Raw genomic sequence first — 26,645 nt, 5'->3', positions numbered from 1 at the left:
GAAGTCTGTAATTTATCTTTTTTTTTTGTTGTGCAATTTTTTGAACTGAAGATATTGCTTCCATTGGTTCAATGTCCAAATCCGTTAAAAAAGTTTCTGCATTCTTAAGTAAAAGAGTGTGTCTGGCCTGTGGTAATGATTACGCATGGAAATTAGTGCCTTTTCCAAAAAAGTAATACGGCTGCCTCGCTCCACATTTTCAGGAAATCCGGCAATCCTTATGTTTCTCCTTGAGAAGTTTTCCTGTTCCGAAAGTTTGAGGGACAACTTCTCATTTTGGATCTCCAACTGTCTCACCTTGATCCTCTACAGCCACCATATTTGTAGTGAGATCCAGATACCTTTCTTCTGCACTATCAGTTTTGCCTTGATGTTTGCAGTGTCCACTGTTACTTTAGTTAGCAGATCAAGTAGTTTGTCATCTCTCCTATCATCCCTTCCTTTCTGCCTCTTAGCAGGCTTGGGTAGGTTCAGTGGAACAATCATCCTCAGCCATTATTAGGAAATGTAATATCAATAGCAGGAACAGGAGTGCAGCTCTTAAGCTGCTATCTGTGGTGCCGACAGTTACGGAATCCATAACTTGTCTTGTTGATTTAAATATAGCATGTAAATGGCGCTTTGAACCAGCAGAGTATGTTGCGTCCTAGGGTACCAAGAATTATTCTGCCTAAACCAGCTTACCTAAATAAAACCTGAAAAGATGTAGAGCTTCACAACTCATCTTTTACTAAATAGGAGAAAGAAAACTTGTGCTGTGTGTGCTGCAAGGGAAGGTCCTCGACTCAGTAACTGTATACTTTGACAACTGCAAGTACTATGCTGAGTAAATAGTGTTGTTCTGGTGCTCTTCTGGGCTTGATCCGCATCGTCCTGGTGCCTCATGCCCACCTTTAAATGAGAACTCAGCAGTGGTTGCTCAGGGACCAGTTGCGAGTCTCTTATTTTTTATTTTTTTTCAAGATATACATTTTATTCAAATATTGATCAATAACAGTAACAAAACAAAAAAGGGAAGGAAACAAATCAAACATTAGACAACGGAATTAGCACAAGATTGTGATGACACAGTTCATTACAGTGGAAGAATGGATATTAGAAGGCGAAGTTTAGTATGCAACTCATTCATAGCAATATTCTGATAGGGAAGCGATAGTGGAGGAGGATGTTTCTATGTTGGGCCGGGCTATAGCCATGCAAAGTTCAGTTCAGGCAGCGGACACTGGGCAGCTTTAGTGTGAGGGCAGGGTAACGGTTCGCATAGTCCATAATTGGGGCGCAGGTGTTCAGGAAGGGATTGAGGTTGCCCAGACGGGATGCAGTGACTCTTTCCACAACAACAATGTCCCAGCACTTAGCCCACCAGAGTGGGATGGAGGGGCCCTCGTGGTGCTTCCAAAGACGGGCGAGGGCGATCTTGGGTGCCAATAGTAGATGAGTGCATAGGCGGGCTGCGTTTCCTGACATCGGCAGGTCCCCCTCCCCCGAGTCTCCCAGTAAAATGTTTCCAGGGTCCCACGGGATGTTGATGCCTGTTATTGCTCAGATATGCATCAGAACCCCCTTCCAATAGTGGGCCGCTTTAGGGCAGTCCCACAGGAGATGGAAAAACGACCCCTCTTGCTCACACCCCCTCCAGCAGTTCGGTGGGGGCCTCACACCCGCTTTATACAGTTGGGACGGTGTAATATAGTACCTAAAGCATACTTTATATCCTCCTTCCCTATTAGTAACACACTGGGTGCTCCTGTGGAGTCTTGACCAAATTTTGTCCCAGGCCTCAGGGTCCAGGGGGCGCCCCAAATCGCGCTCCCAGTTCAACATGTACCTTTCCTTCGATTCGGGGTGTTTTTTTCTAAGAGTTTGTAGAGGGTGGAGATCTTACCTCTTGGAGGGGATGCCGTTAGTGATAGTTAGAGGGGTGTCAAGTCCCTGGAGCCTCGTTCTCTGACGGAGCGTTGCGAGATCCAGTGCCGGATCTGAGTATACCGGAATCGTTCCTCCTTGGTGATGTTGAACTCCGCCTTACAGTCCTCAAAGGAGAGCGGCTGGCCTTCGTTTAAAAAGTCTGAGATTCTGTGGAGGCCGCCCTCTGACCATTTGACGAAGATTCGGTGGCAAAGGCTGGGGGAGAAGCCCGGATTGCCCCATATTGGGGTCAGCGGGCCCAGCAAGCTTTTGATTCCCCACTTTCTATTTGCAGCTTTCCAATTGTCCACTGTATTGCAGGTTGCTGGAAGCGGAGACATTGCGGGCGGAGTATTCTGGGACTGGATGTGGGGCAGGTCTGATAAGGGGGACGTGCACCATGCTTCTTCCAGTTGCAGCCAGGCTGGGCGATCCCCTGAGCGAGTCCAAGTGAAGGCGTGTGCGAGTTGAGCTGCGCGCTGATATCTAGCGATGTCCGGGACCCCCCAGACCTCCAAGTTGTCGGCTGCGGGTCATGATTTTCCTGGCCATGCGGGGTCTTTTCCCTCCCCAAATGAATTTCATAATATCGCGCTGCAACATTACAAGGTCAGCTTCCGGGATATGAGTTAGGAGCGCGTGGCAGTGATATAGCACTCTGGGGAGCAGGTTCATTTTTACCGCGGCAGCCCGACCCAGCCACGAGATCTCCTGTTTGTCCCACCGTTTCAGGTCTGAGCGTTGCGTTTTAAATAACTGAGGGAAGTTGTGTTTGTAGATTAACAAGCTGGATTTGGGGCTATGGACGCGCAGATACTCCGAGGTGTGAGCCCACGGGATTGGCAGGTTGAGACCTAGAGTATTTCCCTGGCGCCTTAGGAGGTTAACCGGGAGGACGGAGGACTTATCATAGTTCACCCTGAACCCGGAACATGCCCCAAATGCTTCTAGTTCTTCGAGTAGAGGTTGCAGCAAGCTGGTTGGATCGGTAACGGTGAGAAGTACGTCATCGGCGTAGAGCGCCACTTTATGTTCAGTCCCGCCCATCATGACCCCTTTAGATATAGCGATGCTTGTTGATTTCCTCCCATTGACCCGGAGTTGCGTTTATGGATGTGCGTAGCATGCAATTAACCAGGTTATAAAGTTGTGACCAAGGCCCATATGGGAATGAGTGTTCCGAATGAAGTCCCAGTTCACTAGATCAAACGCCTTATGTGCGTCGAGGGAAATTACTAGGAGCAGAGTTTTCATTCTGTTCGCGGACTCGATTATGTTGAGTGTGCGTCTGATATTATCATGAGTCCCTCTGCCAGGAATAAAGCCTGTTTGATCTTTGTGAATTAGTTCGGGGAAATCCTAGCTAATCTAGCTGCAAGAACCTTGGAATAGATTTTCCCGTCGGTGTTCATTAGGGCAATTGGCCTCTATGAGGCTTCTTGCTCGGGGTCCTTTCCCGGCTTCTGCAATAAGATGGTAGTTGATTCGGCCATGGAATGTGTTACCTTTTTTGTAGATAGAAATGAGCTGAATAATACTGCTAATTGTGTGGTCACGATGTGAGCAAATGAGCTAGTCTCTTCTTGAGTGGCACTGGACTTGTTATGGCGGTCCCATGTGCAAAACAAGAGGTGATGGCTGGAAGGTTTAGAATTAATCTTAGACCTCTGTCCCATATGGACTATCTGAAGACAGGGGAGCCTTTTTGGCAAGGAGGAGGCAATGATCATTAATGCATCCCCTCATCGATGGGGCGCTCACCTGAGAGATCTCGATTTGGGGCTGACTTGGTCCTTGACAGAATCCAAATTGCACATCAATCTGTTGGAACTGCAGGTGATCAGACTTGCTCTGAAAGCCTTTCTTCCTTCCATCAGGGGGAAATGTTTTCTGATACTAATTGATAACACAGTTGCCAGGCACTACTTCTACAAGAGAGGGGGCAGTAGGGTTTCTGCCCCTTTCCAAGGAAGCAATGCAGCAATGGTTTTGCACGCCTGCGAACCAGATATTTCTGTCACCCATCTGGCCAGGAAGGGGAAATGTGTTGACGGATGCTTGGAGCAGGCTGAGAACGGTCTCCGATGAGTGGGCGTTGTGACAAGATATTATTGCCGAAATCTTCAACCTTTGGGGAACCCTTCGGGTAGTTCTGTTCACCACTTGTACCTGCAGGAAGTGTTGGCAGTTCATCTCCAGGGAATTTCCCCATAGGGGGCACTGGGCGCATGCATTTCTAGTGGAATGGAAAATTCTATCTTTTCTACACATTCCCACTGATGCCCGTCATCCCTCATGTTCTCATAAGGCTAAGGAGGTTCCAGTCTGGAATGATCCGGGTCACTCCAGAAAGTGTGAAGGATGTGGTATGTGGACCTTGTGGAAAAATGTTGTCTCGCCTCTTTGCCTCTCGATGATAGTGGACCTCCTGTCTCAGTCAGGGGCAGGTTCTTTGCACTCTAGATATCCATGCCTGGTTTGTGAGAGGTTGAGATATAGGGATTGAACTCTAAGAGGTCATGTAGGTTCTCTTCTCTGCACACCTCCCAGCTACCAAGGCCATCTACATATGGAGTTGGAAATATTTTTGCACCTGCAGGGAGTGAGATCTTGACACAATGTTTTGCCCTACAGTTTCAGGTACTTCCGTTTTTGCTGTGTCTTGCTATAACAAGTTGCACATTGAAATAATGAAAGTGGTGCAGTTCCTCTGGGACATAGTGAACATGCTGCCACAGACGGTTCATCCTGCTGCCAAAGGATCTGAATTGGGTGCCAACACACCTAATGGCTTTACCCTTCCAACCAATGCAACTTGTTCCTGACGATTTCTGAAAAGCAAAACGTGCTCTTGCCGATAACTTCTGCCCATAGAATAAACGCTCTATAGGCTCTTTCAGGGAAACCTCATGTCTTTCTCTGCATCGAACCTTATCTTAAGAATACGACTCCTCCCCCTGCCTACTTACCGAAGGTAGTTTCAGATGTTCATCTTACTCAAAAGAATATCTGTCTTTTATCCGCCCCCTTATCTCTCCAAGGCGGAGGAGAGGCTACATTGTATTGAGACAACCAAAGAGGGCTTTCAGTTTTTACATCTCTAGAGTAATAAGAAAAGAGGATTTATTTGAGTAGAGCCTATGTAGGTCCCAGACTGGGCATGGCAGTGACGAAACAAACCATTTTGAGATGGATCATTCTGTGCGTTTTTGAATGCTACAAGTTAGCCTACAAAGACGTTTCTGCAGGGCTGTGTGCTTACTCCACGAGAATGATGGTGGCCACATCAGCTCTTCAGACATGTGTCCTGTGCTGGATATTAGCCAGGAGGTTACATGGGCACCTCTTCCTACTTTAGTCAAGCACTACTGCTTGGGTTACATCACAAAGGGGGAGAACCCCTTCTCACAATTGCGCTGTGTGAATAGTTCCATTCATCACTGTCATATTTCCAATAAGTAGCAAAACGCTAATAATTCAATTCACCAATTTTGTCAAAAGGGTTTCAACCCTCCTGGGTCCTTGTCAACGCCAATTGTTTCAATGCGATGCCTGGTTGGCAGAAGGAAATTCTGTTGGACGAATAGGACCATGGTATGATCTGGATGCAAAGAGAGGTGCAATGTTGGAGTAACAGTACACAGTGGGTGTCCTGACCCATCACCAGAAAGAACATTAATCAGGTAACTAATTTTGTTCAAGGACAAACTGTAGATAGCAGATCAGATCAAAAGTAGAATGATCTTGAATTTGCAGACCTTTATATACGCATCAGAGAAATAGTTAAGATGGGAACATTGTAAACTAATGTGATTATGTAAAGACACTTTTATGAGAAGTAGGCAAGTGACACTTTGTTGAATTCAGAATTTGGTGTGGTTCTTTGAAAACTTACAGCTTTCTCAATTTCTATATTTAGTTTCTATCCCTTTAACCAACAAAGTTGGAGTAATATCCAAACCTGGGCAACTTTTATTAGAATATGACCTGTTATTGTATTACATTGCTGAAATGCAACTGCTTTTGAGAGATGATGGAGAAAGAAGAAAAGTAAAGTTGTCCTTGCAAGCATTTTGTGAAAAATACTCCCTACACTATCAATTTTTGGAAATGAGTCAACAAAAACCCTATTGACCACAAGCTGAAATGGCTCATTAAAAAGTAAGCTATGGGGCGTGGCTTGGTGTCGTGGGAAAAGACTAACTAGTCTTTCTACTCCCACCCTTAACATTCCATAACCTACCCGTAATGCCAGCGTATCATAATAATTTTTTCTCTCGTTTCCCGGCGATGGCATAGCAGGTTGCAGAAATGTTTTCCAGCTCTTTATCCCGGTCTCAAACTTCAAGGTAATGGTTGAGTGCGACGATAACGCTGCAACAATAACGCTAAGGAGCTGGTGACTTCCCTGAGGAGAGATGTGCATTTCATATGACACAATACCACTGCTGAGGCAGGCCTTCGTTTTTGGGACCGCAACGCCACCTAATGGCCAAATCTATATCTACAGCAGGCAAATAATTATGTCCTTGCTGCTTTCTGAGGGATATCATTCCCGCTTTATCGTTCATTAACTGTAAATTGCAGACAAGTATTCTTTGTTCTTTGTCACAACAAGGAAGCGGTCAATCTCAATCATTTTTTGACATCATTCTTCCTTATAGGTGTTTTGGACCCAGTCTCTGCTCTATTTATCTTTACTGTCCCTTATAACGTCCCTTTAACACCCTATCAGATAAAATCTCTACCCTCCAACTTAAAATAACAAAAAAAGGACTCTCTGCCCCTCTCTAATCAACAAACACTCACTGCCTTCCGAGCCTAATTCTACCCTGCCCTTCAGCTTCAAAACCATTTCAATCATTGATACTGAAAAGGTCATTCTCCCCCTGAAACCTTCAAACTGTAAGGACGACAGTTGCCCAGCGCAAATAATAAAGGATGCAGCTCAGGACTTAGCCCCCTTTATCTCGAAGCTCATAAACTCCTCCTTTAAATCTAACACAGTACCCACCAACCTGAAAGAATCTTGGGTCCTCCTTTTACTCAAAAAACAAACCCTTGATCCATACATCCCCACCAAGTATACACCCATCACCACCGTGACCTTCCTACTGAAAATTATTGACAGAGTAGCCTACTTACAAATCCAAGACTACCTGGAAGCCAACCATCTGCTAGGCTCTCTGCAATCGGGCTTCCGCCCCCTCCATGGCACCGAAACAGCCTTGCTAGACCTTAAGACAAAAATCGAGGCACTGAAGCATAGCAGAAAAACAGCTTTGCTACTTCTACTGGACTTGTCAGCAGCCTTTGACTTGGTGGATCACGCAGTGTTATGCAGTCACCTTAGGCTTGCTGCCAGACCATTCCTCTCTAGTGCCAGCTGTGTCACCCTGGCCAACGCTCTTGATGTCTAGACTAGACTATTGCAACACCATGTACTTAGGAGCCACCAAGTATGTCACTGACAAACTTCAAAGATTGCAAAACAACGCCCTAAGAGCAGCGTTGAACATCCCTTATAGAGAGCATATCTCCGAATTCCGGAAAGGGGCCCATTGGCTAAAAATAAAGAATAGAATCCTCCTCAAGACCATCTCTACCACCTCCAAATTCCTAAACAACCTAGCACCTACCTACTTATCGGAAGAAATCTACATGAGATCCACAACCAGACCCACAAGATCTGCTAACGCATTAATGCTCAAAACCCCTAGATTTAAACTGACCACGGCTGGAGGATCCAGCTTCCCAGTCAAAGCTGCGCAATCATGGAACACACTCCCAATTGACCTCAGATGCCCCCCTACCCTACGCCAGATTCAGAAGTAATGCCCTCAAATGGCTTGACACGAATGACCTATAACCGCCCCCTCCCCATACCCTCCTGACACTACCCTATTGCACTTAACATCACTACTGCAGCTTGTACACCAGACTTAGTTGCCTTTAGATGCAAATATTCCCAAATACAGACAATGTTAAGCCTGATCCTTGTTCATGTATCTAATCAACTATACGATTGGCATCTGTTTGCACTGTACTACATACTGTATGTTTTATTGTATTGACTTGTATGTACCGGCCTGTGATAGGCACTGTAACTAAGCTTCGAGAATTCTTGTACTGCTGCGCCCAGCTGCCCAAGGGCTTGGTTGCGCATTATCAAATTAATAAACAAACAACAAACAAACTGTATCACCTTCTTGTGACATTCTGTGGTAACCTGAAGCCTGCTTGTTTAATTATGGCCTTGGGGCACGGTGGGTCCAATGCTACGTCTCCTAAAGATGCTTTGGTGGCGCCCCCTTCTCCAACCCATAAAAGACCCATCTCCTCCACTGCATATGTCTTTGGTCCCTAGAATGGAGACACTTTTGCAGGAAATCAGATCTCTTAGGTCTTTTATGGAGGTAATTAATCGCTCATCTTCAGCCTCCGTTCCCCCGGACAGTGAGGGGAAGAAGTTGGACGACATGGGTAGGACAGTGATCTACTCGGCGGCAACAACAGTCAAGGCAGCTAATGCACTTTCATCCTCGCCAGATACGACAGGGAGCTGTGTTATAAGATGGCTCCGCTGCTGGAATTTCTGCCCGACGACAATCGGGTCGAGGCGCTTGAGATCCTCCAGGAGGGTGAGGTGGCATCGGACCATGCCATCACTGTGGCCCTGGACATCGCGGACATAGGGTTACGAAGATGGGTACAGTGTCTGCCTCCGTCGTCGTGGCTGGTTGAATGCTACCAACTTCCGTCAAGAGGTCCAGACGAGGGTGCTGGATATGCCCTTAGACGGGGACAAACTCTTTGGGAAAGCCATCGACGAATGGTTGCAGGCCATTATGAAGGACACGGAGACGTCGTCCATCCTTTCGTGCCTCTGGCGGAAAATCAGCCAGATCGTCGAAAGGGTTCAGCAGAGGGTCCTGCTCGTACCATCAACCCTCCCGGTTCACGACCCAAGAGGCCAGCAGGGGCCGCTCCAAGTCTTTCGGTGGAGGTGGCCAACTTCGCCCCAAGATGGCACGCAGGCCCTGAAGCATGATTGAACCAGCCAGGATGTCGTGTCCCCACCCATGCACCCTGGTGGGAGGCCACTGGTGGGCTTCGTCAGCGAGTGGGAAAAGATCTCCAGCGACTGATGGGTGCTGGACGCTCTTGCCCACAGACACACACTAGCGTTCCTGCAGAAGTGTCCTCGGATACCACCTGTGGCCCAGCAGGAGCAGCACATCATTCAACTCTTGCAGGAAGTACGGGCCATGCTAAAAAAGGGGGCGATGGAGCTGGTTCCAAAGCGACTCCGGGGCTCTGGCGTCTACTCCAGATACTTCTTGGTAAAAAGGAAGACCGGGGGCTGGAGGCCCATTCTAGACCTGCGACGCCTCAACAAATACCTCAAGTCCCAAAATTCAGGATGGTCACGTAGCAGCACATGCTCGGCCAACTGGAGGAAGGAGACTTCTTGTCGCTGGATCTGGAGGAAGCATACATCCACGTACCCATTCGCGAGAAGCATCAGAAGTTCCTGCGCTTCGTGGTACAGGGAAGACACTACCAGTTAAAGGCCCTTCCCTTCGGACTGAAGTCTGCGCCCAGGGTGTTCACGAAATGCCTGGTGCCAGTGGCGGCCCATCTGTGTACCCATACCTCGACTGGCTCATCTGCGCCAAGTCCAGGGAAGTAGCCGTCAAACACACACGGAAGGACTTTCCGTCTGCTGACGGATCTGGGGTTCTCCGTCAGCTATCCAAAATGCTGCTTTATACCATCGCAGAACGTGCTATTCCTGGGGGCCAGGCTCAACACGGTCTCCTGCCTAGCAGCCCCCTCGGAAGAGAGGAGAGCGGCCATGCTGGGCAAGGTGCAACGGCTGTTGGCACTGAAGACCACTGTCGTGCCGACCCTCAAGTCACTTCTCGGCATGTCGTTGTCGTGCATTTACCTGATCCGACTCTGAAGGTTGCGGCTGCGACCCCTTCAGGAATTCCCAGATTCTCAGTGGATCCAGGTGTCCGGAAGCTTTGCAGACAAGATTGATCTCAAAGAGGCGTTCTGTCGAGAGATAAGGTGGTAGGGCGTGCGCTCCAACATCAGTGGGAGCACAGATTTCCAGAGCCCCCATATCAGGAGACGGTCACCACGGATGCTTCCCTGGGGGGTTGGAGAGCCCACACCGGACGTCTCCACGCCAGACGCCTGTGGCTACCAGAAGAGAGGGATCTCCACATCAATGTCCTGGAGCTGTGGGCAGTGTTCAGGGCCCTCATGTCATTCCTTCTGCCCTTCAAGGGCAAGGTGGTGAGGGTCTTCATGGACAATACCACCACGATCTTCTTCATTAGGAAACAAGGGAGTACCAGATCCCTGGTGCTCTCCAGAGAGACGCAGTACTTGTGGCACTGGGCCATCACCCAAGAGATGTTCCTCATTCCTTTTCACCAGTCGGGAGTCAAGAACACCACAGCTGTGTTCTTGCCACGAGTGGGAACTTTGACAGGATCAAGTGGACAGCCTCTTCCACCAGCCGCGGAGCATGGGGGACACATTTTCCTTCCCGTGGGAAGGCCTGTTCCTGTACGCATTCCATAACCCCTCCTCCCCCGTTGCTTCTCCTGCTGCTCATCAATCAACTCAAATGGTGCCAATGCAGGATGATCCTCGCCGCCTCTACGTGACCGAGGCAGATTTGGTACCTGGATCTTCTCAGCATCCCCCGGTCAAGCTGCTGGTGGCCGAGGATCTGCCCGTCCGAGAAGGAGGCGCAATCCTACATCATGAGCCAGGATCACTGAACCTGAAGGCTTGGCAGCATTAGAGTTCGGAGGGTACGAGCTGCCCTCTGACTGCAGGGAGGTCCTTATCAGGGCCAGAGCGTTGTCAACTCTTCAGTGCAACGGGCACAAGAGGGAATGTTTCACAACGTGGTGCCGGACATGGATCAACCCTCTGAGGGGTCTCGGCTCTGTAGTTTCTTAAGGCGGGACTGGCGCACGCCTCTATCATGGTGCATCTGGCAGCTATCTCCCACTACACCAGGTCTCCAGGACGGGCTTCTCTATTGTGCCACCGCTTAGTCCAGGAGTTCCTCAAAGGACTGTTTTGATCGTTCCTGCTGGTGAAGACCCGTGCCCCGGCCTGGGAACTCAACGTGGTGCTGACGAGGGTCATGGGGGCTCCCTTTGAGCCTATGCATCAGGCCCCCCTCAAGTTCCTTTCGTGGAATATGGCATTTCTTTTGGCCATCACCTCTGCCAGGAGGGTAGGTGAGATCCAGGCCCTCTCCTGCAGACAGCCTTATCAGACTTCCTGACGCAAGGGTGGTGCTGCAGACGCACCCCTCCTTCATGCCAAAGGTTCTGTTGGAATTCAGTTTCCAGAAGACATCTCAACTATTTGTGAACTTTGGTCCTTTGAACCATGGGAAAGTTTTGTCCAAGGCTTCCAACTCCAGGTGGCTCTCCGGGTACATCACACACTGTCACTGGTTGGCAAACCGACTGCTGCCCGGCCGTCCGAGAGCCCATTCCACCAGAGTGATCGCTGCAACGACGGTGTTCCTGTCTGGTGTGGCACTGCTGGACATCCGCAGGGCTGCTATGTGAAAGTCCACGCACACCTTCACAAGATTCTACTGCGTCGACAGGGATTCCAGAGAGGAGTCCAGGGTTGGCCAAGCAGTGCTACGCGACCTGTTTGTTTGAAGGTGAGTCTGTTCCGGATGTAAGAGTATTTGCTCCTGTTGAGCCTTGCCACCTCCCGTGATTGTGTTGTATTGTACTGCTATGTATTCTTTATTCATGAGCATGTGAATCCATGCCAGACCCCATGCTGGAGAAGGAACAAGTTACGTACCAGTAACCATTGTTCTCCAGCATGGGTCTAGAGTGAATTCACATGCAAACCCTCCCTCCTGCCCCTCTGCGGCTCTTCTTGGTCATACTGCTACCGTACATGCTACCAAATCTGAAAATGGCTGCCAGAGTAGAGGCCTAGGGAGACGGCAGTGATTGGCTGGGGGCAGTATGTCCTAAAGCTCATTGAGTGTTTTATAGGAGAAAGACAGTTTGTAAGTGAAAGTGAAACTTTTTTTTCCCCCTTTACCAAGGATTCCCAGCCTGACTGGGAATTCATGAGCATGTGAATCCATTCCAGACTCATGCTGGAGAACAATAGTTACAGATAAGTAACTTGTTCCTTACTTCCAGATGTCTAATCAGATTTCTAGTATCTTGGCATGCAAAGATGTAGTCCAAGGTCTTGAAATTCGGTTCCTTTGGCCATGTAGCTCTCCCTGCAATGTCCCCTTTTATTTGTTCATTTAGCATTTCGAGGTTCCTATGTTCCATGGCCGTTGTCCATAAGGCGGCTCTAGCTTCAGCTTAGTTGGACATGCTATCCAAGTGTGTTTGAACATTACCCATTTCATCCAGGCAAGCCATGTTAAGATCATAAGCCTCGTGAGTTGTTGCCTCTTCTAGAGGATTGCAGCCTAATGTTTGGGCCATGCTCGGTAGCCTGTCCGAGCCCTTTTGTTGCTCTAAAATGTCATAAATATAAATTGGGAGTCTGTGGATGGGGGATAACCACTGATGTGTTTGTAAGATCCATTTTCTTTGCTTTGAGAATTGCATGTAGATGTTCGCATTCTGTGCCTTTTGCCGGGTCTCCCCGCCAACTGGCTGCATCCTTTACTGTTGATTCTCTATCCTGTAAAGGGAGGAAAGGTAGTATGGTTTTAACTGGAAGAGGTTCATGTATTATGTCAGCCATCAGGCGTGCTTGGCTCCTCGTTCGAGGATTTGCAGACTTTACTTCAATATACGGCTTTGGGCTGTGTGCCGGTTACTGTAGTCTCCCCCCTTTACGGGAGGACCGACTTAGAGGATTGGGTTGGGGGCAGGTCAACAAGTGACCCTTCGCTGCAGTGTGTTTTTTTATTTTATTTGGTATCCCGTCAGTAGCAGGTAAGATCAAATTTCGTTATGTGCGAGGATTAAATATATACATCACATTTTTCATGGACCAAGTATCAAATCCTTTCATGACGTTATAGAAAACATTTCTTTTTCTTTGCCAGATTCACTTTTTATAACAAACTAATTAATGCATGTCTTACTTACTGGTGCATATTAGATCACCAAATGTGAAATGGGCCTCACAGTCAAAATGGGAATGAGATTGTAATGAAGTTTTTGTTGATCAGACTTGGTCACTAGTTTGGTGAAAAACAAAAATGACATCCTTATCTGCCAACATTACACTGTGCCATTTTTTCTTCTTACATCGAGCTCCTCTTAAATGATATAAATCTAACCACAGTGTCAATGGGAATTGTTGGTCATGCAGGACCAACCCAGGCTCTTTTAAGCACATATTTTATGCTTGTCCTTATACTTTGGGTTGTGGCAAGACGTATGGAAACATTTGAAAGACCTCTTCAAAATCAATTTTCCATTATTGTTTACAAATATCTTAATTGGGCTCTGTTGCATTAGAGAGGGACAAAATTATCCTGTCGTTCATTTTATTAGATCTCTTCCTTGCCATTAAATTGATTACTGCTAACTGGAAGCAACTTTGAAATGTTACAATTGGCGGTTGGTCGCACAACATTTAAGTTCAAAAGACTTTGACAGAATATGGCAATATCTAATTTGCTTGCCAAACACTATGTCAAATGGACTTATTTTATTCTCTATCTTGTCATAATATGACTACCCATGGTTTGTGAATGTATTATTTTTTATTTTTTATTATGTTATCTGCTTTATTTAACACCTTTCTAAATTTGCATATGCTTATGAACTGGTTTATGCTTATGGATTGTTAGTGATTGTGCTCCTTCTGACGCCCCTGCACCTCCTATTTGTATCGTGATTCTCTTTGTATGTTTCTTTCATTTTCCCCTGTTGCTCCCATGCAGTAAGTAACGTTATCTTTTCCATCAGCTTACTTAATTGCTATTTCGAGGGGATTGGGTCCTCCGACGTATTCCAAATCTATGACATTTAACCACCACAGCTGTGCTGCTTCGGAAACTTTTTTCTCCGCCGTCGTCGAGGACCTCGTCCGACATCATCCGATGTGATAAGTAGGACGCACGACGCCCGTAGCCTCAGTTCCATTTTTTCCGTGAACGTGCTGCTTCGTGAATCTCGGTTAACGCCTCGACTCTTTGGAGTTCTGTTCTTCTCGGTTCTTCGAACCTGTTCGTTTTGTGTGAAGATGTCTTCTACCTCGTCTTCGACCCCGCGTCCGGGCTTCAAGAAGTGCGGGGAGTGTGGGTCCAAGATGTCGGTGACGGACTTGCACGACGCCTGCCTCTGGTGCCTCGGGGAGGCCCACGACACGGATGACTGTATCGACTGCCAGTCGCTCACGTCCAAGGCCTTACGTGAACGTAAGAAGAAGTTGTCGGTAGGTCCAAGCCCCGGAAGTCGAAGTCTGCGGGGCTTTCGACGGATGATTCGAGAGGTGACTCTCCGCGTCATCGTCGGAAGTCTCGTGGGTCTCCTTCTAGGAGTCGGTCTCGCCACTCCTCAGCCTCTTCGAGGCATTCTCGAAAGCGCCGACACCGGTCGTCTTCCAGGTCCTCTTCGGAGGAATCTGCCCGGCACATCGCTTACCCCACCAGCCGTGCGATGCCGGAGGAATGGGCTTCCTTCGGGAAGAAAATGCTGGCGATTCTTGAGTCGCAGGTTACTAAGCTGTCCGCGCCCCCGAGTGGGGTCGGTCGAGAGACACCGCTCGCAAGAGTGGTCGGCACGAGTCACGGGAGAGGTGCCGTTCGGACAAGGGAACTCGTTCTCGACGTACCCGTTCCAGGTCCTGGTCCTCGACGCGTTCGAGACCGTGTGCACCTGTGATGTCTTCGAAGAAGACATTGACGTCTGAGGCGTCGAGGGCGTCGACAGGCTTTCTCGAGGCTCCGGCTCCGAGGAAGTCATCGAAGGACACGCTCGGAGCCCCGGCTTCGAGGACTGTGTCGATGCCGCCGATGCTGGCGGCGCTGCATCTGGTTAAGAGCAAGCACTCTCGGGTGCCTTCTTTTCGCCACCTGGAATATATTTCAGAGGCGGATGAGGATTCTGATGGCCTGGTTCCTAGTCGGGTTCCAGATGAAATTGTATCGGGCCATAGTCAGTTTGACGATTTGAGGCAGTGACTGCATGATGCCAGTGGACTGGACACCTCTCCGGAGGTGGAGTTTTGTAGGCCTGAGCCTGGCTCTCATGCCGATTCCTCGTACCGGCGCCTTATGGCTAGGGTTTCTGAGTACTTGGGATGGTCTGCTCCCCCAGGGGAGTTTGTGCAGGATGATCTCATGGACATTCTTGATGTTGGTCCCCCAACTGACCCGGTACTGCCGTTCCATATGGCTTTACAGAGAAGGGTGGCGGCGGCTTGGACTGCTCCGGAGAGTCTCCCGGCGGTGGGCAGGTCCTTGTCGCGAAAATACCGTCCAGCCAGTAGCGACCCCTGCTACTTGACCAGGCACCCCACTCCGGAGAGTTTGGTGGTGCAGGCGGCCACGGCCCTGGCAAAGCAGGCGTCGTACCCTACCATCCCTTCTGATAGGGACGACAAACGTTTTGATGGCTGGGCGAAGAAAGTGTTTTCTTCCGGTGGTATGGCGCTTCAGGCGGCCAACTCCATTTGTGCCTTGTCTCGTTTCACACACACTCTGTGGAACTGTGTTGCGTTAGTGGCTGAACATATTCCCGAAGGGGACGAACGGGATGGTTTCCTTGCTATGGTCCAGGATGGTAAGGATGCCATGTGTGAGTCCGTTCAGTCGGGTTTGGACTTGGCTGAATGCGTCAGCAGGTCCATGGCGGCGAGCACCGTGATACGCAGGTTTGCGTGGTTGCGGAAGTCGGGGTTTGCTCCTGATGTGCCGTCCCGGCTCCTCAACATGCCCTTTGACGGTGAGCACCTTTTTGGCAGCAAGGCTGACTAGAGCCTTGAGAGGTTGCAGACCTCAAAAGCTGCAGCGAAGTCGTTGGGCGTTGCAGTTCGCCAACCTCTGCCTTTTCGTCCTAGGGGCCAGCAATGGAGGGGTGGTTCCTTTCGCTATTACTCGTCCTTCAGTAAAGCGAGAGGAGCTGGCAGTCAGAGGCCAACGCAGGGGTACCAGAGGTGGACGACAGGGTACCCGTGGTGCCAAGGCCGCTCGGGCAGTTGCCTCTTTGCCCTCAAGTAACGCCGCAGCCGCTACCATTCAGTCATGAGGCCATGCCCCATGGTTCGCCGGTTGGGGGAAGGCTGGCGCAGCATCTTGTAGAGTGGCGTGCCATTACTTCAGATGTGTGGGTTCTGGAGATCATAGCCCACGGCTACTGTCTTCCCTTTCGGCACAGGCCTCGCGACAATTCACCGGGGAACCTCTCTTTGCAGAGTCCGGATCCGCTCCTTGCGCAGGAAATTCAAGCCCTGCTGGAGAAAGGCGCCATAGAACTGGTGCCTGTAGCGGAGAGGAACAAGGGATGGTATTCCCCTTATTTTTTGATTTCGAAGAAAGACGGATTGAGACCCATCATGGACTTGCGCGGTTTGATCAAACTCCTAAGGAAGGACAAGTTCAAGATGGTTACTCTCTCTCAAGTCCTCCAGGCCCTTCAGCTTCAGGACTGGTTGGTGTCTCTCGACCTCAAGGATGCTTACTTCCATGTGCCGATCCATCCCAAGCACAAGAAGTACCTGAGGTTCGCGGTTGGCGACTCGCACTTTCAGTTTCGGGTCCTGCCGTTCGGATTGACCTCCGCCCCGAGGGTTTTCACCAAGCTCATGGTGGTGGTGGCAGCGCATCTCAGGCAAGGGGGGATTCACGTCTACCCCTACCTGGACGATTGGTTGATCAGGGGGAGCTCTCCCGAGCAGGTCCTGGATCATCTGTCCGTCACCTGCCACTCCCTTCACAGGCTGGGCTTCTCCCTCAATTTAAAGAAGTCCCATTTGACGCCAACACAGCGGCTCCAGTACATCGGAGCAGTGCTCGACACTTCCCTGGGGCAGTGTTTTCCACCCCAGGTGAGGGCTCTTCACATTCAGCAGATGGTGCACTAGTTTCAGCATGCCCAGACGCTCCCAGAGTTCGAGTTCTTGAGGTTGCTCGGCCTCATGGCATCCTGCATTCTTCTGGTGCCAGAGGCTCACCTGCGGATGAGATCTTTGCAGTGGGCACTCAAGATGCAATGGTCGCAGTCCTCCGGCAGGATGTCGGACCCGGTTCAGGTGCCACCCTCGGTCGCCCGGGACCTTCTGTGGTGGGCCGTCGAAGGCAACTTGATGAAGGGGGCTCCATTTTGGCTTTCCTGGCCGGAGGTGACGATCGTGACGGATGCATCCCTCATGGGATGGGGAGCTCATGCCAGCGGGCTGACAGCGGTCGTTGGTCTCTGTCGGAGTCCAGCCTCCATATCAATCTGTTGGAGCTGAGGGCCGTCAGGCTAGCCCTGAAGGCTTTTCTGCCGACTGTGCGAGGAAAGAGTGTCCTGATCCTGACGGACAACACAGTGGCCATGCACTCCCTCAACAAAAAGGGGGGGGGGCAGGGTCACTTCCTCTGTGCAGGGAGGCAATGCAGCTCGAGTTCTGGGCCATCCAGCAGGAAGTTTCGATCTCGGCAGTTCATCTGGCCGGAGACGAAAACGTGACGGCGAACGCTCTGAGCAGGCAGAGCATGATCTCTCACGAGTGGGAGTTGGCTCAGGAGATTCTCCTGGAGATCTTCGCCCTTTGGGGGACCCCTCAAGTGGATCTCTTCGCCTCCAGTGTCAACCAGAAGTGCGAAAGGTTTTGCTCGCGGGAATTTCCTCCAAAAGGAGCCTTAGGAGACGCGTTCGTGGTGGAGTAGTCTTTCCCGCTGCTGTACCCGTTTCCTCCAGTCCCCGTCATCCCGCAAGTGCTGCGGAGGTTACGGAAGTTCGGTTCCCGGATGATCCTCATTCCTCCGGCGTGGGCTCGGAGGACGTGGTACCCGGACCTTCTCGACTTGTCCATCTGCCCTCCACGTCGTCTTCCCTACCGAGACGATCTGCTCTCACGGGAGGGGGTCAGGTTCTCCATCCAGAGGTCAGATCCCTCAACCTTCACGCTTGGCTTCTGAAAGGTTGAGGTATAAGGATTGGGACCTCCCTGAAGACGTGATGGAGGTGTTGCTTTCGGCCCGAAGGCCAGCAACAAAGTCTCTGTGCCGTTGGCGTATGTTCTGCGACTGATGCAGAGTTCAGAATGTGGATCCTTTTGCATGTGACATCCCCATGGTTCTGTCCTTTTTACTTTCTTTGGCCCACAGGGGCTTGCAAGTGGGTACCATTAAAGGTTACCTGGCGGCGCTGTCCATCTTTAAGCGCTCGTCTGAAGAGTGTTCTTACTTTAAAATCCCTTTAATTTCACAGTTTCTGAAAGGGCTCACTAATGTGTTCCCTCCGTCACCTTTCCTGGTGCCCGGTTGGGATTTAAACCTTGTTCTTAAGTTTCTTATGGGTGCTCCGTTTGAGCCTTTACATTCTTGCCCATTGAGGCTGTTAACTCTGAAAACTGTGTTTTAGTTGCGGTTACTTCCGCTCGCAGAATGAGTGAGTTAAAGGCACTTTCAGTTAAGCCACCCTTCACTGTATTTCACAAGGACAGGGTTGTCCTTAGAGTTCGTCCTTCTTTTCTCCCGAAGGTAGTGACAGAATTTAATTTGGCCCAGAAGGTTGTTCTTCCGGCATTCTATCCTCCTCCGCATCCTGGTAAGGAAGAGGAGAGGCTCCATAGGCTTGATCCTAGGAGAGCTTTAAACTTTTATGTTTCACGCATGTCCCTGGTCAGAGGGGACGATCAACTCGTTATTGGTTACGCTGGAAAGCATTTGGGGCAGGCTGTGACGAAACAGACTTTGTCTCGCTGGATTATTTTGGCCATCTCGGAGTGTTACCGCTTGGCGGGTAAGGACCCACCGGCTGGCTTGCGGGCCCATTCTACTAGGGGTATGGCTGCATCTACTGCCCTGCAGAGGGGTGTTCCTATTCGCAACATCTGTGATGCAGCCACCTGGGCTTCAGTACATACATTTGTATGGCACTATTCCCTCGATTCCATCCGAGGACAGGATCTGGCCTTTGGCAAGGCGGTCCTTTGCTCTGCTATTTGATTGGCAATTCTAAATTTTGATTCTAAATTCTTTCCCTCCTCCTTGCTTTGGGAGTCTGTCATAGATATGGAATACGTCGGAGGACCCAATCCCCTCGAAGAACAAGTTACTTTTTTACCTGGTAACGTTCTTTCGATGGGATGGTCCGACGACGTATTCCATATCGCTCCCTCCCTGCCTTCCCCTCTGCAGAATTTCTTTTGCGATTGCAGCTTACGTTCCGCAAGGCTTTGTGTCTGACTGGCAGTTGACTAATGTCACACGTTCTGGGGGAAAAAACTACAACTGAGGCTACGGGCGTCGTGCGTCCTACTTATCACATCGGATGACGTCGGAGGAGGTCCTCGACATCGACGCAGACGCCGAAAAAAGTTTTCGAAGCAGCACAGCTGTGGTGATTACATGTCATAGATATGGAATACTTCGTCGGACCATCCCATCGAAAGAACGTTACCAGGTAAGAAAGTAACTTGTTCGTTCATACGTAACCCTGCATTCATATGCTTTTGCATCTACGTTGCATCATATGTTGATTACAATTTAACATATTATATTATTCCTGTATGTAGGCCTTACAGTTCACCGCAGTAGATGTTATTATTTTGAATTCTGTTTTTCTTTCCAACGTAAACCTCAATAAAAATCTCATCAAACTTTAAAAAAATAAAGTAAGCCATATTGTGTTAAGGTCTCGCTTCTCTGCTTTGGTAACATTTGAATGTGCATATGTATAATTTTATTTTAAAAGGCTTCCAGTTTGCCAGAAGGCAGTATTAATCTATATGGTTTGATGATACTAATTCTTGTTCCCCCCCCTTCCATTTCAGTGGTACAGTGGTCAGTTCCGTGCCTGGAAATACATATGCCAACCAGCCTTCAGTCTACAGCCCCCCTCCAGTTACGTCTGATGAGATTAATACATACCAGAACGCTATCCCTAACATGGCGGAGTTGCCAAACTATTCAGTAGCCTCTTCAAGCCTGCCACAGCCTTCGGGCAGCCAGCAACATGCATACTCCCAGAAGGCATTATTATAGGACTTTGGACTTTGATCTCACACCTGCCAATGCCACGTCTTTCCTCATGTAATCTTTGGTTATCTCTCGCTTGGTAGCCATCAAGCCAGACATTGGCGTTCATCGATCAAAATGGCAGGTCTGTGTTCCTTTTGCACTGACTTTCCGGTCACCTAAAACGGCAAATACATTGCTTTGCAGATTAATGCAATTATCTGAGAATGTTGATTTCCTCTTTTCCTACATGCCTACACTTGGTACACGATATATGGATGGTGAAATTGACTAGCATTGAAAAAGCAATGCTAGTTACCATTTAGGTAGCCAATGAGTCGCATCATGTGGACAATTAGTGTTTTAAATTGACTTTTTTAGTTCCCATTTGTTTTAATCATTCAGTGGTTACCTTCCAATAGTATTTATATCAGTTTATTAAAGAATTGGTATGCTTTTTTAAATTCTTTGTTGATGGAATAGTAACTGCATAATACAGTCATTCTTTTAAAATCTACAAATGTGCACAAAATCGTCTCAAAGATAAGATGCAATTCAAATTTTAGGAACTTCTCATCAGTGCATCACTGTTGGTGTTAGTAACAGTTAAGCAAAAGCATTGCTAGCTCCGGTACAGTTAAAATGTCCAAATGAGGCCATTGAATGGCACTCTGGGCGTATTTAGAAAAAAGCATATGTCTTGCTGTAGCGTTTTCAGAATGCCTAAAAACATATCATGGGACCACAAAACTGAGCCTTGTGTACCCATCATTCTTACTACTTGGACCTTTCCATGTCTTTGTGCAGCTGGTATTCTACATGTTAGGATTACTGTGTATACGTGGGGTGAAAATACCAAAGAAAGGGAACAAGTATTTTGGCCGAGAATACTTTTTAATGTAACTGGAAAGAAATCATCAATAACACTAAATTTTGCAAGTCTGCTGTAGTTATCTTGGTCATAAAACAAAGGATAATGCACCCAGAGACACAAGTATGTGCTTTTGTAGCATTTTCTTTACTTAAGGCAGAGTACACCTTAGTACAATGTATGTAACACACTAATTATTTGGATTTGTTCTGTATATTATCAGCATATGTACATATTTAAATATACTACATGTTGTATAGACAAGCGTTGTTTAGGAATTAAGTTATTTCTTGTGCGGGCAGGCGATGCAAACGTTTGTTGAAATGCAGCATGACAAAGTTAAAGCCGAGCAAGCCATTTGTTGTCACTGTCGATTTCTAGTGTGCACTTCATTGTTTTAAATTATGAGAATAGTAGTTTTCTTTTTAATTTTATTTAATGGCGAACACGTTTACAAGTCATGTATGATTCACAACAATACAGGCATACAAATTACATTTCATACTCTTCGGTTTTGCATGATATTATGTACAACTGAAGATATATTAAACTTAATTTACAGGTAGTACAGTAGCTTTTTTCCGTCTCTGCGCAAAGTTAATTTTCAGTAGAAAGAGGCATGTCATTTGAAGCATGTTGTAGTCTATTTTCTTGAGTTATATTGGGATGTTAGGCTTACAAAGCCCCCCCCTCCCCAATATACTGCCATATTAACCATAGGTATATACTTGTTTTAAGAATGTATTTCTACCTCCCGCAGGTTCCTCATCTTAACAAGATCTTTTTCAGCTTGCTTAAGAAATCTTTTAATTCACCAGCATATGCAGTGTGGCTCTATCGGCCATACTCTGTGCCGCTGGCATCCACTACTTGACCATGGGCAGTATGCATGGAGACAGCAGCAATTCATAACACCAGTTCATTTTTTTCAGCACAATGCTTCAGAATTGTGACTAGCTACTTACATTTTTCTGATTGGGTCATGCCTTATCACTCAAAAGTTTACCTTTACTGTTTTGATGAGTAGCATAACGTGCAGTACTGTGGCTCTGGCAAATCCATGCACCTCAATTCCTTCCTCCACACAGGTGGGACACAATCATAGGACCCTAAGGAGGGGGATGTCTTCTCTCAAGATTCTTATGGTTAGGATGAGAATCTGACTGAGATGGCCTCCAATTTACCCGACTCCAGTTGGTTTGATATCCCCAGGAGCTTGATTTACCCAATCCTCTGTCTATGGGAAGCACAATGAGTCCTTTTAAGAGGACAATTGCCAAGGGATTAGAGACTCTTGGTTTGTTTGCGCCATTGTACCCTGTCGTCCAGTTCTACCTTATTGACATCCTAGAACAAAGCACTCCAAGGAGATGCCTCTTTCTTTCAGCCCTACTGATGCCGCCCTTATTGGGGTAGTATGGCTGAAGCCTGCCACTGGTCAGTCTGCAGACTGTGATCTTACCAAGAAGCATTGAATGTGTGACTAAATGACTTCTGCCCTGCAGGGATGAGTAGTGGTTATACCACCTACTGCCTCACACTTCTAGAAGCAAGAGCGATCACTATCATAAAGGTGAAACAGGCACAGCAAAGAGATGTAGCTAAGTCGCCTTTTGTGGGAACGTGGGCCGAGGGCAGGCTATAATCTCAAGAGGGGTGTGAATGTGAAACAGTAGCAACACAAACAATTGAAAATAAAGGAATGGGCAATCAAGTTTCTATAATGTTATGTTAACCCATTTGTAACGTGCACCTGGTACCCGTAGGCTGATGGGCGCAGACTCGCAGATAAGACAAAACAAAAAACAGTCACAAATAAGATGCAGGAAGGAGTGGGACCCAAAATATTTAAGCGAAAAGCAGTGTCTCCAACAGTTTCTTAAAGCGTACTGTTGATGGCGTTGTTCTAAGGGTGGGTGACGAGGCATTCCAAGCAATGGGAGCCGCTCTTGAAACAAGCCCATTCTTGCTTTGTTAGTTACTCCGCGGGACTCTAAGAATATTCGTGTGATCAGATCTTAAAGACCTCACATTGTCTTTTGAGACGATTACCTCCTTCAGATACAAAGGCATTTCGCCCATGATGCATTTGTGTGTAATAAGAAGGAGCCTAAACGGGACTTCTGCTGCAATTGGCAGCCAATGAAGGCTCCTACGGGCCTCAGAGACATGGTCCCTTTTACCTAGGCTCTTTACCACTCTTACCGCCCCATTCTGGATCACTTGGAGATGTTGAATCTCGGCTTTCGGAATACCTGCTAGGAGACTGCAGCCATAATCCAATTTTGAGCCTATAATGGCTCTAGCCAAAGTTTCTGCATTTGTCTCTGAGATCAACGGTCTAAGGTGGCGAAAGAGTTTAATAAAATAAGATGAAGATGAAAAAAGATTGTTCACTTGGGCCTTCATATTCATGTGTTTATCCAGATAAACAAAAGATTGTTCACTTGGGCCTTCATATTCATGTGTTTATCCAGATAAACACCCAAGGTCTTAACCTTGGGTAGAACCTGGATAACACAATTATCCACTGTGAAGCACTTAAAATTGGCATCCAATTTTTCTCATTTACCAGGGGAGCCTACCAGCATGAGCTCTGTTTTAGCGCTGTTCAGCGCAAGCCCATTGGATACCATCTAATCCTGAATTTTCCGATATATATTGTTAAGGGCTTCATCTTCTTGATATGATCCTGAGATAGGTATGGCGCATTGTGTGTCATCTGCGTAATTCGCAAATATGATCCCCTCTTCCTCCAGCATATGGAAAAAGAGGATCATAAAGATGTTATAAAAACATGGTGACACACAGGCTCCTTGGGGAACTCCATACAGTAGGAGCATGGGGGTCAGCTTCTGCTGCTTAACTAGCCACTCTGATCTGTCTACCCTTCCAAGAAAGATGAAATCCATTGGATAGCTGCCTCAGAAAATGAAGCGTTTACTCTTAACCTGGTGGACAGGATGGAATGGTCCACCAGGTCAAATGCTATAAAACAATATACTTTAATTAAACACACCTATACTTTAATTAAACACACCATATGCAAAAATAACTAAGTAGAATACACTACAAAAACCCACCCCTGTAGAATAAACACCAAATATGCAAGATCTAGAAAGATGCAGAACCCTAGGGAATGAAACCGAGGTGAAAGGCAATCAGTAACCACAATGTCCCTGTGTGAGAAAAGTGATTGAGAGAAGAACTAGCCAGTCTCTAGGGGCCAAATATACATTATGCAGTTACCAGTAAATATCTTCTCGCTGTTCTTGGTGATTCAGGCATCTTGGTGCAAATTTTGTTCGGATTCAGCAAATTGTTGATATACAGATGGGGAAGCAGGCGTCAAAGTGAGGCACTTTGCAGTTTGCATACTTCCACAGTGGTGAGCTTCTGGTTCGAGCCGAGGCAACAACATGCTCAGCTGGTGCATTGCAGTGACAAATTGGTATGAGGATTCAGAAACAGTGGTCTGAAGATTCTGAAGAAGTACCAAATGCAGCAACACAGGTTCATTAGTTTGAATGCGTTTGAACCTGGTCTTAATGCAGGAAACCAGCTACTTGTCATCTTCCGTTGCTGCAAGTCCCAATCCAGGGGGGACAAGATAGGCCCTTGTTCTCTTCTCCCAAAAAAATACAGGAGTCTGGCAAATGCAGGCAGGTGCTCCTTCACCTCCAGTCAGATTCTGGGTACCAGAGTAGTTGGCAAAGAGGCTGGTCGCCCCCCATTGTGCCCCGAGGATTGTTGGGGAGCGGAGCTTGCCTCTGCTTTGGATCACCTGCCTTCACCTCATAACTGGAGGACTTTGGCAAGAACTACTCTCCCAGCAGGGTCTAACAAATTCTTCTTGCAGTTCAGAGATGAATCAAAGGAGGAGTCGGAGACCCTTTTTTTTAAAGGCAAACGTCCACAACTGATTGGACAAAAGTAAGCCTGCTCTAAGGGGTTCAGTGCCTGTCCTTGAGAGAAGTTGTCTTTGCCTTCTGATATCATAATTCAAGTCCTTTGTGCTACAGGAAGTGGAGGAACACAAAATAAAGTTCCCAAGTATGGGAGCTCCCGTCATCCGCACATTATAAATGGCTAAAAAAATGAGTCCTAATAATTTCAAGCAATGTATTATGTTAATCTTTTTTTTGTATATATAACATCACATTCAATAAAGCAACGTCCAATGAATCTATCAAGTTCAGTGCATATCCAAAGAATTGATATGTTAGACACTCTTTATCATATTTTGAAGATTTATTTGTAGCCCAACGGGTTTCGTGAGAATTCACTTCTTCAGGGGCAAATGTACATATTTCAAAAACATCTAGAAAAAATGTAATAATTATACATTAGTTCATGTTCTAAAGACACTGTTTTACAATTTTGCTCAGTCACAACAACAAACCAAATTAATATTTCATAGGTCATTCTCATTGTGAGATAATTGAACCAGAGTTAACCATATATCTCAAAACTCATAAAATTTCAAATCAAATTAGTGTTTAGAGACAACAAGTGTTTAGAAAGGGGGTTTATTTGCAAAACAACAAAGATAGATTAAGGGCTATATTGGCTTACCTAACGAAAAATCTCAGACTCCAAATTATCATCTGATTCATATAGAAAGGAGAGAAAATCCCTCAGTGGGTAGTTTCTAGACAAAAGCAGCAGTCAATCCCATAGAAATTGTAGATATGATATATATTTTTAAGGTTCCAAATCGTTTTTTTGGAGCAAAAAAGTGAAATGTAAAAAGTAAATGGCAATTTACCAACAGTTGGTTGTTAAGGCAGCATTTTGTCAATGCTAAACGAGTAGATTAAGTTGGAAGGGGGATGTTCTAGGAATTGGTATCCGTAGTCATCACCATGGTTTATTGAATGTAAAGTCATGGTAGAGCTGCGCCATCAACAGGAACACCGTCCCAGTTGATGATGCAGTGATAAATGACTGCCTTTTATACTCAGAAAGTGATGTAATCACGTAACAAAGCGTACCACGTTAATGTGTGACATCATTAGGCGCATGCGCGTACCACGTCAGTGTCACTTCATTAGGTGCATGCGTGTTATTTCGCAAAAGAATGCCGTGTAAAAGATGACTGATATAGGCACAAATGTAGCTTTCATAGTGTAACTATGAAGTAAAGGACCTCGATTGAGTAGAAGGTCCTAAGAATAAATAACAAGTATTTATCAGACGTACAACGTCACAGTCTAAACACTGTGACGTCATTACGCGCAAGCGCGGTGTAATGTGATAGGATGCCGTAAAAAGCAGGAAGTGGAGGAGACCGGAAGGAGAGAGGTATAGAGAGAAACAAGATAGTGGAACCCTCCTCCAACTTTGCTGAGCTCCCTCTGTCTACACTAACCCTACCCCCTTCTCATACACATAGCATCAAGGGCCCTTTTGATTTTCAACACCTTAGTGTGAGGCTGGACCCTTTGTGTAGGATGTGCCCTTTGATGTTGTTTTCCCAGGTCAACAACTGCTGATGGGATGTCTCCCTGTTGATAGGTGTTACTCAACCTCACAAAGGTTCAAAGGCGCGGCCCAGCCATTCAGTTTCTTGCCCCACCAGAATACACACAATCCTTACACAGCTGACAGGGGCTCAGTGTTGACGTCTGTATGATACTATCGGATGCGGCTTCTGATGTTTGCGAATTACTCTCCGCAATTCCCTAAACTAAGTATGGCTTTATG

The 26,645-nt window shown here is 47.3% G+C and overlaps 1 protein-coding gene across 6 annotated transcripts in view; it reads left to right on the top strand.

Moving 5' to 3' along the window:
* Positions 1 to 21,504, top strand: part of STAM (signal transducing adaptor molecule) — an 876,495-nt gene extending 854,991 nt beyond the window's left edge. For 3 of the 6 annotated variants that reach the window (XM_069648340.1, XM_069648344.1, XM_069648342.1), the window contains one exon: positions 19,885 to 21,504. In XM_069648340.1, coding sequence (XP_069504441.1) covers positions 19,885 to 20,095 — 211 coding nt within the window. In that variant the 3' untranslated portion in view covers positions 20,096 to 21,504. The remainder of the gene's footprint in view (positions 1 to 19,884) is intronic. The other 3 variants (XM_069648341.1, XM_069648338.1, XM_069648343.1) reach the window with 2 other exon arrangements.
* Positions 21,505 to 26,645: the final 5,141 nt, after the last annotated feature.

This window comes from Ambystoma mexicanum, chromosome 2q, assembly GCF_040938575.1.
Source record: "Ambystoma mexicanum isolate Mex_15411 chromosome 2q, UKY_AmexF1_1, whole genome shotgun sequence".
NCBI classification, from domain to species: Eukaryota; Metazoa; Chordata; class Amphibia; order Caudata; family Ambystomatidae; genus Ambystoma; species Ambystoma mexicanum.
The sequence above is the reverse complement of the archived record's forward strand: the minus strand, read 5'-3'. Positions and strand labels throughout refer to the sequence as shown.